The 11761-nt window shown below is 48.3% G+C and overlaps 1 protein-coding gene across 1 annotated transcript; it reads left to right on the forward strand.

Moving 5' to 3' along the window:
- Positions 1–500: 500 nt before the first annotated feature.
- Positions 501–10920, forward strand: LOC135532632 (plexin-B2-like). Its single transcript, XM_064960099.1, has 9 exons — positions 501–1028; positions 2217–2381; positions 2575–2829; positions 3050–3247; positions 3498–3677; positions 6368–6502; positions 6633–6733; positions 10095–10221; positions 10792–10920. The coding sequence occupies exons 1-9, from the start codon at positions 525–527 to the stop codon at positions 10918–10920; spliced, it is 1794 nt and encodes a 597-aa protein (XP_064816171.1). The 5' UTR covers positions 501–524.
- Positions 10921–11761: the final 841 nt, after the last annotated feature.

Below are 11761 nucleotides of genomic sequence, written 5' to 3' on the forward strand. Positions count from 1 at the left end.
AAAAAATAAACTTGTTTTATCGGCCGTGTCAAATTCACTGATCCACATCTCAACATCTGAGGGGAGTTTGGGGAGCGGGTGAATTGATTTTCCCTCCTTTATATTTAGTGGGAAGGATGAGGATGAATAATAATGAAAGAATGGAAGGTAGGAACGCTGAAGTAGAACTGAATAACTTAGTGCTAAAAAATATAAAAAACACATCAGAGGATGTTATTAAACGTTGTTAACCTTAATGCCTTCATGTTTATTTCATGTCTTATTAGCTGTTGAAACGTCCCCTCAGGCCTGTCTGTGATTACTAAGTTACAAAGCCACAGAAAGACTAATAGAATGGAATGATTAAGATTAGGAACTAATTATATATTTTCCCCTTATCTGTATACTTCTATCTCTCGCTTCTCCCCCTCTCACTCCTTCCTTCCTCTTCTTCTTTCTCCCTCCTACCTCTCTCTCTTTCTTTACCAAGTTACAAAGAGACATAAAGAGTAATATGATTATTTTTCCCTTCCTCTCCTCCAGAGATGGCGTGGCGTTGGGTCCTGGCTGCCATCTTGGCGACGTCGTCTCTCTCCCTCCTCGGCTCCGCCTACGACGAGTTCAGCTCCGACACCCTCATCAACAACGTCGTCCAGGACCCAATCACCAGCCGGCTGTACGTGGGCACGGTCAATGCCCTCTACCAACTGGACCAATCCCTGCACCCCGAGGCACACACCAGAACAGGACCCGAACTGGACAACCGCCAGTGTACCCCGCCCGTGACTTCCTGTGAGGAAGCAGTGGAGACAGACAACCATAACAAACTGCTCCTCATCCATCCATCCAAAGACACCTTGATAGTGTGTGGGAGTCTGTACAGAGGAATCTGTTCTCTGAGGAACCTGTCTAATGTGGAGCAGCTGCTGTACTTCAGCGATACGAAAGGAGAGAAGTCGTACGTGGCCAGTGCTGAGGAGGGTGTGTCGGTAGTAGGGGTCATGTCTTACTACTTCAACAAGGACAAGGGGAACTTCACCGTCTTCCTGGTAGGTGGACGAACCGCTCCGTGTTCTATCACAGTAATAATAATGTCCTTCAGCAGACACTTTTATTCAAAGCGACTTGTATAAATGTTTTACGTATTGGGTGGTCCCAGGAATCAAACCCACTATCCTGGCGTTGCAATGCTGATGTTGTATTGGGATTTAAAATTGTAAAGGTACTAGATAATTGAATTTCCCATGTTCTGTTCCCTCGGTCTCGTCCTAGGTGTGTAAAGGTTACGTCAGCCACGACTGCACCAAGCTGAACCATGTTGTATTTACTTCCTGGTCACATGGTAACTTGTATTTGCCCCTCTCTGTTCTCTACAGGTGGCTAAGGGCTACGGCAGCCATGACAGCACCAAGCTGAACCATGTTGTATTTACTTCCTGGTCACCATGGTAACTTGTATTTGCCCCTCTCTGTTCTCTACAGGTGGCTAAGGGCTACGGCAGCCATGACAGCACCAAGCTGAACCATGTTGTATTTACTTCCTGGTCACCATGGTAACTTGTATTTGCCCCTCTCTGTTCTCTTCAGGTGGCTAAGGGCTACGGCAGCCATGACAGCACCAAGCTGAACCATGTTGTATTTACTTCCTGGTCACCATGGTAACTTGTATTTGCCCCTCTCTGTTCTCTACAGGTGGCTAAGGGCTACGGCAGCCATGACAGCACCAAGCTGAACCATGTTGTATTTACTTCCTGGTCACCATGGTAACTTGTATTTGCCCCTCTCTGTTCTCTACAGGTGGCTAAGGGCTACGGCAGCCATGACAGCACCAAGCTGAACCATGTTGTATTTACTTCCTGGTCACCATGGTAACTTGTATTTGTCCCTCTCTGTTCTCCTCAGGTGGCTAAGGGCTGACAGCACGGCAGCCATGACAGCACCAGCCATGACAGCACCAAGCTGAACCATGTTGTATTTACTTCCTGGTCACCATGGTAACTTGTATTTGCCCCTCTCTGTTCTCCTCAGGTGGCTAAGGGCTACGGCAGCCATGACAGCACCAAGCTGAACCATGTTGTATTTACTTCCTGGTCACCATGGTAACTTGTATTTGCCCCTCTCTGTTCTCCTCAGGTGGCTAAGGGCTACGGCAGCCATGACAGCACCAAGCTGAACCATGTTGTATTTACTTCCTGGTCACCATGGTAACTTGTATTTGCTCCTCTCTGTTCTCTACAGGTGGCTAAGGGCTACGGCAGCCATGACAGCACCAAGCTGATCAGCACCCGTATCCTCCAGGTCCATAGTGACTGGGTGTTGTTCGACAGCATCATCGAGGCCTCGGCCGTCCAGTCCAACCCCTTCACGCTGCGCTACCTCCATGACTTCAGACACGTCTTCAAGGTGAGAGACGGAGAAACCCCTTTTACACACACAGCAGTGTGAAACATCCCCTCAGGGCCTGTCTGTGAATACAACGTTACAAAGAGACTGAAAGATGAATAATGATTCATGGAACTCATTCTCTTCTATCTCACTCTTTTTCTCTCCTTTTTTCCACTTTCTCTCTCCTCTATTTCCATGTCTCGTCTTCCAGGACGAGGGCTTTGTCTACTTCCTGTTCTCCAGAACCCTGGGCGCCCAGGATTCAGGAACCAAGAACTTCACCTTTATCTCCAGGATGTGTGAGAACGACCACAACTACTACTCGTACACAGAGCTCCAGCTGAACTGCAGCGCAGGGAACAAGTACAACAAGGTTCAGGCAGCCTACGTGACCCTCCCAGGAGAAGCCCTGGCCAAGAATATGAGCTCCTCTGGCTGGTACGGACCAGTTGGAGCCCAGGATAAGGTATCTATTTATTTTCCCCTGTAACAATTTAAACTTAATCCACTAACCAGTTAAATTCTATACCCCAATTCAATTATATAACCCCTATTAGAATTGCCCTAAGATTGAATCCCACAAATGAGTTTGGACAGATAAAGCGGAATTTCACCTTTACTTAAGGAGGCAAGTCTGAACCGTGAGAACAGTGAGTTAAGAACAGTGACTTGTGTTTTCCTGTCAGGTTGTGTTTGTGGTGTTCAGCTCGGACGACGACAGCTCCAGCTCGGCAGTGTGTATGTACCCACTGAGGGCCATCAACCAGAGACTGGTGGAGATCATAGGAGCCTGCTACAGCACCAAGGGACAAATAAACAATAAGTCTGCTGTCTACTCACCGTACTCCTCCAAGTCAGACGAGCTGTGTAAAATTGAAAATGAGGTTTGTAGCCTTACCAGCCCCTCCAGTCAAGGGCAGTTGTACTGTATGTCCTCTGGTATGGGGAGCGAAAATGTACGTGCTGTCAGTTTTGAAGCAATTGATGGTTTTCTAGTTTACCTTGATGTTATGGTCGTTGCTCTTCTACAATGAAATTTACGAGAGGATGTAGATATAATGTATTAACTGCTACATTATCACTTCTACCTACTAGTGAGATAATGTATCTGACATTGATTCCTTCCCTCTTCAGAAGGGCATGGTGACCAATCAAAAGTGTGGTGCTGAGTTCCTGCCCTCCCCGCTGGCCAGCAGGGCAGAGTTCGCCCTGGCAACCGACCCCGTTTTCACCAAGAAGGGCCTAATGACCGCTGTGGCCGTCGCTGTGGAAACGGAGCACGCCGTTGCCTTCCTGGGGACTACTTTAGGAGAGGTACTAGCTAACAGTGATGGATATTCCAAGTATTTTGGCTCCCAAACAGATCTTTGTTCAGTAATTCTTACAAACGGATGAAAAACCATGAACAATATGACATCTAAAGCCTAAATGGTTGCCTTCCATTATGTCAAATTGTGACATGAGTTCAATTAAATAGTTTACGTGACATTTTATTTTCACCTTTGCAAAAACAATTGCGTGGACCACAATGTTTATTTCAAAAACTACAGCTGACCCAAACTGCAGATAATGGTTGAGTTACCATCTTCAGAGAATGTTTCTCTAACTGAACTCCAGATAATGGTTGTCTAGAGCTCAAAAGGCAGCAGTCACAGGGAGCCAATCAGGGAGACAAATGAACAGCTCTTTCACAGATGAGATTCAGTTCTCGACGTTCCCCCAAAACAGAGCCATTCAAAAAGAGCTGTTAGTTTGCAGATTATCCGTCACTACTAGCTACCACCTTAGTATTGACCTGTCACTGCTAGCTACCACCTTACTGTTGACCTGTCACTACTAGCTACCACCTTACTGTACCACCTTACGATTGACCTGTGACCTGTCACTACTAGCTACCACCTTGAGATTGACCTGTCACTACTAGCTACCACCTTACCTGTATCTAGCTACCACCTTACCGTTGACCTGTCACTACTAGCTACCACCTTACTGTTGACCTGTCACTACTAGCTACCACCTTACTGTTGACCTGTCACTACTAGCTACCACCTTACTATTGACCTGTCACTACTAGCTACCACCTATTGACCCTGTCACTACTAGCTACCACCTTACTGTCATTGACCTGTCACTACTAGCTACCACCTTACCTGTCACTTGACCTGTCACTACTAGCTACCACCTTACTGTCACTACTAGCTACCACCTTACTGTTGACCTGTCACTACTAGCTACCGCCTTACTGTTGACCTGTCACTACTAGCTACCACCTTACTGTTGACCTGTCACTACTAGCTACCACCTTACTGTTGACCTGTCACTACTAGCTACCACCTGTCACTACTTACCTGTCACTACTAGCTACCACCTTACTGTTGACCTGTCACTACTAGCTACCACCTTACTATTGACCTGTCACTACTAGCTACCACCTTACTATTGACCTGTCACTACTAGCTACCACCTTACTGTTGACCTGTCACTACTAGCTACCACCTTACTATTGACCTGTCACTACTAGCTACCACCTTAGTATTGACCTGTCACTACTAGCTAACACCTTACTGTTGACCTGTCACTACTAGCTACTGTTGACCTGACCTGTCACTCACTAGCTACCTTACTGTTGACCTTACTGTTGACCTGTTGCTACCACCCTATTGACCTGCACTACTAGCTACCACCTTACTGTTGACCTGGCACTACTAGCTACCACCTTACTGTTGACCTGTCACTACTAGCTACCACCTTACTGTTGACCTGTCACTACTAGCTACCACCTACTGCTACCACCTTACTGTTGACCTGTCACTACTAGCTACCATTACTGTTGACCTGTCACTACTAGCTACCACCTTACTTTGTCACTACCAGCTACCACCTTACTTTGACCTGCACTACTAGCTGCACTGTGATATGTGGTTGGTCTCACCACCCACCTTACTGTTGACCTGTCACTACCAGCTACCACCTTACTATTGACTGACTGTATTTGTGGTTGGCTCACCTACCTTAGTTAAATGCACTGACTAGTCTCACCACCTTAGTTAAATGCACTGACTGTGATATGTGGTTGTCTCACCTACCTTAGTTAAATGCACTGACTGTGATATGTGGTTGGTCTCACCTACCTTAGTTAAATGCACTGACTGTGATATGTGGTTGGTCTCACCTACCTTAGTTAAATGCACTGACTGTGATATGTGGTTGGTCTCACCTACCTTAGTTAAATGCACTGACTGTGATATGTGGTTGGTCTCACCTACCTTAGTTAAATGCACTGACTGTGATATGTGGTTGGTCTCACTGGTTTTAGTTAAATCACTGACTGTTTGGTTGGTTTTACCTTAGTTAAATGCACTGACTGTGATATGTGGTTGGTCTCACCTACCTTAGTTAAATGCACTGACTGTGATATGTGGTTGGTCTCACCTACCTTAGTTAAATGCACTGACTGTGATATGTGGTTGGTCTCACCTACCTTAGTTAAATGCACTGACTGTGATATGTGGTTGGTCTCACCTACCTTAGTTAAATGCACTGACTGTGATATGTGGTTGGTCTCACCTACCTTAGTTAAATGCACTGACTGTGATATGTGGTTGGTCTCACCTACCTTAGTTAAATGCACTGACTGTGATATGTGGTTGGTCTCACCTACCTTAGTTAAATGCACTGACTGTGATATGTGGTTGGTCTCACCTACCTTAGTTAAATGCACTGACTGTGATATGTGGTTGGTCTCACCTACCTTAGTTAAATGCACTGACTGTGATATGTGGTTGGTCTCACCTACCTTAGTTAAATGCACTGACTGTGATATGTGGTTGGTCTCACCTACCTTAGTTAAATGCACTGACTACAAGTTGCTCTGCATAAGAGCGTCTGCTGAACAGAAAGTCGTCCTGCTGTAATGTTATTCAATAGGCTGCTCTGACTTAATAGTTGACTAACGTCTTCTGCATCGACCCGGCCTCTGTCTTCTTTCTGCTCGTGTAACGTAGGTGTTGAAGCTGCACCTGTCGACCAGTCCAGAGGTGTACGGCCGCGCCCCTGGGGAGAACACCGGGGACAAGGTCAACAAGAACCTGCTGTTTGACACCAGCCTCACACACCTCTACATCACCACAGAGAAGAAGGTGAGCCGTGATCTTAACGTGGAACTTTATTCCATAGTGTAGATTTTCATCAGTGTGAGGCGTTCCATGCATTTAGGTTCGTACCGTATCAAAGCCATGTTTGAATCAGCCGTTTATGTTTTGCTCATAGATCACCAAGGTGCCAGTGCAGGCCTGCCACCTGAAGACAGACTGCCAGTCCTGTGTGGCACAGGAAGACCCCTACTGTGGCTGGTGTGTGCTGCAGGGCAAGTGAGTACAGTCCCAGTTATAGCCAATGTTCCCTCTAAGCAAGGTGCAGCTCCTCTCGGACTGTCGCGCAGAAGAAATACCAGCCCGCGCAGAGATTCAACTTCACTCAACTTTCTAGACTTTCAGTTAACACTATCAATGTTTCCCTTTACTGTGGGAGTTGTGATTGAATTCACGCTTTCAATGCAACATACCGAGGCAGAACGCACGGTGTCGGATTCTATTACATGGACAGGCACGGCTGAGCTGTACTCTACACAGACTGGTGCTCCTTAACCAATCACAGCTGCATGTAGCCACATGTGGCACATTTGTTCATGTTCTTTGCTAGTTAGTGAGTTATTATCCCAGTTATAGATCATTTGTAGTCAACGATAGGGGACGATAGGGGAGGGATTGCTTCCTACAGGAGCACACAACCTGTACATTTCTAGCCATCTTTAAAAAGCCAGTCAGGTGATGAGATTTTTTTTTGTCTTAAAGGGGCAGTGTTGTATTTTGAGACAGGCTTGAATAAGCCAAGTAGCCAATAGGCAGAGGGTAGCATAATTTGTCTGATACTCTGTAATAATGGTATGGGAATAATAATGCATTTTATTTAGAAAAGTGCTTTTTGCATCAACACAACATTTTCAGTCCCCTCCTTGTCTGAAGGACAAGTGGATGGACAGGTTCATGTCAAGCCCTGCATGTTTTTTCAGAAGTCTCATGGAATGTAGACCTATATTGAACACCACACATTAGCTGCAACTGTTGGCTGAATGATAGAACAGCTATTTCCTTGTTAAAATGTGTGGTGTTCAATGAATTTTCTCCATGTTTTTTGATGGTAGGCCACTCTGGTAGGCCTACATTATGATCAAATATTCACAGTAGCCTATATAGTCACTGTTTAAAACTGTAACTTAAAGCAGGTACAGCCTCCATGTTCACAGTAATGTGCGCTGGACGTAAGCAGACTTGAAATTTGCTCAGAGACAATTCTTTGGGGGAACATTGGTTATAGCTGCAATATTTCCTGCTGCTCATTGATTTTTTCAATTAATAATATAATGTAACTTATAAATGTCTTATGAGCTTAGTACTGATTTATCCTGTTATAGATGGTCCAGGACTATTTTCTCTCTTGAGCTCCTATCAGTGAGGAACTGGGCCTGGATACAGCTGTGGTCCAGAGACTGTGGTCCAGACTCCTGGTTAGCTGTGGTCCAGACTCCTGGTTAGCTGTGGTAGCTGTGGTCCAGACTCCTGGTTAGCTGTGGTCCAGACTCCTGGTTAGCTGTGGTCCAGACTCCTGGTTAGCTGTGGTCCAGACTCCTGGTTAGCTGTGGTCCAGACTCCTGGTTAGCTGTGGTCCAGACTCCTGGTTAGCTGTGGTCCAGACTCCTGGTTAGCTGTGGTCCAGACTCCTGGTTAGCTGTTGTCCAGACTCCTGGTTCTGCTGGGGCCAGACTCCTGGTTAGCTGTGGTCCAGACTCCTGGTTGCTGTGGTCCAGCTCTACCTGGAGCTGAGTTGGCTGTGGTCCAGACTCCTGGTTAGCTGTGGTCCAGACTCCTGGTTAGCTGTGTACAGACTCCTGGTTAGCTGTGGTACAGACTCCTGGTTAGCTGTGGTCCAGACTCCTGGTTAGCTGTGGTCCAGACTCCTGGTTAGCTGTGGTCCAGACTCCTGGTTAGCTGTGGTCCAGACTCCTGGTTAGCAGTGGTCCAGACTCCTGGTTAGCTGTGGTCAGACTCCTGGTTAGCTGTGGTCCAGACTCCTGGTTAGCTGTGGTCCAGACTCCTGGTTAGGTGGTCCAGACTCCTGGTTAGTGGTCCAGACTCCTGGTTCCAGAGCTGTGGTCCAGACTCCTGGTTAGCTGTGGTCCAGACTCCTGGTTAGCTGTGGTCAGACTCCAGACTCCTGGTTAGCTGTGGTCCAGACTCCTGGTTAGCTGTGGTGGTTAGCTGTGGTCCAGACTCCTGGTTAGCTGTGGTCCAGACTCCCAGGGTTAGCTGTAGTCCAGACTCCTGGTTAGCTGTAGTCCAGACTCCTGGTTAGCTGTGGTTCAGACTCCTGGTTAGCTGTGGTCCAGACTCCTGGTTAGCTGTGGTCCAGACTCCTGGTTAGCTGTGGGCCAGACTCCTGGTTAGCTGTAGTCCAGACTCCTGGTTAGCTGTCCAGGGTTAGCTGTGGTCCAGACTCCTGGTTAGCTGTAGTCCAGACTCCTGGTTAGCTGTGGTCCAGACTCCTGGTTAGCTGTGGTCCAGACTCCTGGTTAGCTGTGGTCCAGACTCCTGGTTAGCTGTGGTCCAGAGCCTGGTTAGCTCCAGTGGTTAGCCAGACTCCGGGTTAGCTGTAGGCCAGTGGTTAGCTGTGGTCCAGACTCCTGGTTAGCTGTAGTCCAGACTCCTGGTTAGCTGTGGTCCAGACCAGGGTTAGCTGTAGTCCAGACTCCTGGTTAGCTGTAGACTCCAGGGTTAGCTGTAGTCCAGACTCCCTGGTTAGCTGTGGTCCAGACCAGGGTTAGCTGTAGTCCAGACTCCTGGTTAGCTGTAGTCCAGACTAGGCCAGGGTTAGCTGTTAGCTCCGGGGTTAGTCCAGACTCCGGGGTTAGCTGTGGTAGACTCCGGGGGTTAGCTGTAGTCCAGACTCCGGGGTTAGCTGTTAGCTCCGGGTTAGCTGTAGTCCAGGGTTAGCTGTAGTCCAGACTCCTGGTTAGCTGTAGTCCAGGGGTTAGCTGTAGTCAGGGTTAGCTGTAGTCCAGACTCCTGGTTAGCTGTAGTCCAGACTCCTGGTTAGCTGTAGTCCAGACTCCTGGTTAGCTGGTTCCAGGGCTGTGGTAGTTAGCTGTAGTCCAGAGGGTTAGCTGTAGTCCAGGGTTAGCTGTGGTCCAGACTCCTGGTTAGCTGTCAGTCCGGGGTTAGCTGTACTCCTGGTTAGCTGTTAGCTGTCCGGGGTTAGCTGTAGTCCAGGGTTAGCTGTAGTCCAGGGTTAGCTGTAGTCCAGACTCCTGGTTAGCTGTAGGCCAGGGTTAGCTGTAGGCCGGGGTTAGCTGTCGGCCGGGGTTAGCTGTCGGCCGGGGTTAGCTGTCGGCCGGGGTTAGCTGTAGTCCGGGGTTAGCTGTAGTCCGGGGTTAGCTGTCGGCCGGGGTTAGCTGTAGTCCGGGGTTAGCTGTAGTCCAGGGTTAGCTGTAGTCCGGGGTTAGCTGTAGGCCGGGGTTAGCTGTAGTCCGGGGTTAGCTGTAGTCCAGGGTTAGCTGTAGTCCAGGGTTAGCTGTAGTCCGGGGTTAGCTGTAGTCCGGGGTTAGCTGTAGTCCGGGGTTAGCTGTAGTCCGGGGTTAGCTGTAGTCCAGGGTGTGACTGGTCTCTTCTCCTCCAGGTGTTCCAGGAAGGGAGACTGTCCCAGGGCTGAGGATGACAACACGTGGCTGTGGAGCCCCAACCAGCAGTGTGTTCAGATCCAGGCCTTTAACCCACCCAACCTCAGCTGTAGGAAGACCGAGCAGGTACTGAGTGGTTGAGTGTACATGTCTACGTTCCCTGTCATTGGCAGCTGTCTTCTCCAGTGTGAAAGATCCCTCATCTGTTGTGCTGGGTTTGCTTCATTCTGAATTCATTCATCCTGAGTGTAACTCTAGTCAATTCCTTTAAGCTCTGCTCCCTTCCAGTGCATTTCTCTCTCTCTCTCACACACACACACACACACACACACACACACACACACACACACACACACACACACACACACACACACACACACACACACACACACACACACACACACACAGAGACATAAATTAGTTTTCTGGGACAGTTCTGGATTAATGAACTGTGTACATTTTAAACTGTAGACCTGAATATCAGTCACTTCCTTTATTTCACTTCATTTCATCTCAATTCTCTCCAGGAACTTGAGTTTTTGTCACATAACCATTCCTGTGACTTGAAACATAATTGCATTTCCTCAATGGACCTCTTTGTATTCAAGAGGAAGTTTATTCTCTTGCTTCTTTCTCTCTCTTGGTTTCTGTCTGTCTCTCTCACTCCTCAAAAACCTCTGTTTTTGTCCTGTCCAGGTTGAAATCTACATCCCCTCCCTCCCCAAGATCGGCCCTTCTGACATTATCAAGTGCAGGTTTGGTTCGGACACTAGTGGAGCTGTGGTGATGGACCAGAAGGTCATCTGTGCCCTCCTGACCCTGTGAACATCCCCTCTACACCTGATGGGTGAATACTGGTCCTACAAGCAGGGTGAGTCCTCCTGAATACTGGTCCTAACCCCGGTCCTTAGCTCCTTGGGTGGTAGATGGGTTCTGAATACTGGTCCTAACTGGTCCTAACCCGGTCCTTAGCTCCTTGGGTGGTAGATGGGTTCTGAATACTGGTCCTGGTAGCCTAACTGGTCCCGGTCCTTAGCTCCTTGGGTGGTAGATGGGTTCTGAATACTGGTCCTAACCCGGTCCTTAGCTCCTTGGGTGGTAGATGGGTCCTGAATACTGGTCCTAACCCCGGTCCTTAGCTCCTTGGGTGGTAGATGGGTTCTGAATACTGGTCCTAACCCGGTCCTTAGCTCCTTGGGTGGTAGATGGGTTCTGAATACTGGTCCTAACCCCGGTCCTTAGCTCCTTGGGTGGTAGATGGGTTCTGAATACTGGTCCTAACCCCGGTCCTTAGCTCCCCGGTCCTTAGCTCCTTGGGTGGTAGATGGGTTCTGAATACTGGTCCTAACCCCGGTCCTTAGCTCCTTGGGTGGTAGATGGGTTCTGAATACCCCGGTCCTTAGCTCCTTGGGTGGTAGATGGGTTCTGAATAATAGCTCCTTGGGTGGTAGATGGGTTCTGAATACTGGTCCTAACCCCGGTCCTTAGCTCCTTGGGTGGTAGATGGGTCCTGAATACTGGTCCTAACCCCGGTCCTTAGCTCCTTGGGTGGTAGATGGGTTCTGAATACTGGTCCTAACCCCGGTCCTTAGCTCCTTGGGTGGTAGATGGGTTCTGAATACTGGTCTGAATACTAACCCCGGTCCTTAGCTCCTTGGGTGGTAGA

The sequence above is a fragment of the Oncorhynchus masou genome, unplaced genomic scaffold (genome assembly GCF_036934945.1).
Source record: "Oncorhynchus masou masou isolate Uvic2021 unplaced genomic scaffold, UVic_Omas_1.1 unplaced_scaffold_1955, whole genome shotgun sequence".
Classification (NCBI taxonomy): Eukaryota; Metazoa; Chordata; class Actinopteri; order Salmoniformes; family Salmonidae; genus Oncorhynchus; species Oncorhynchus masou.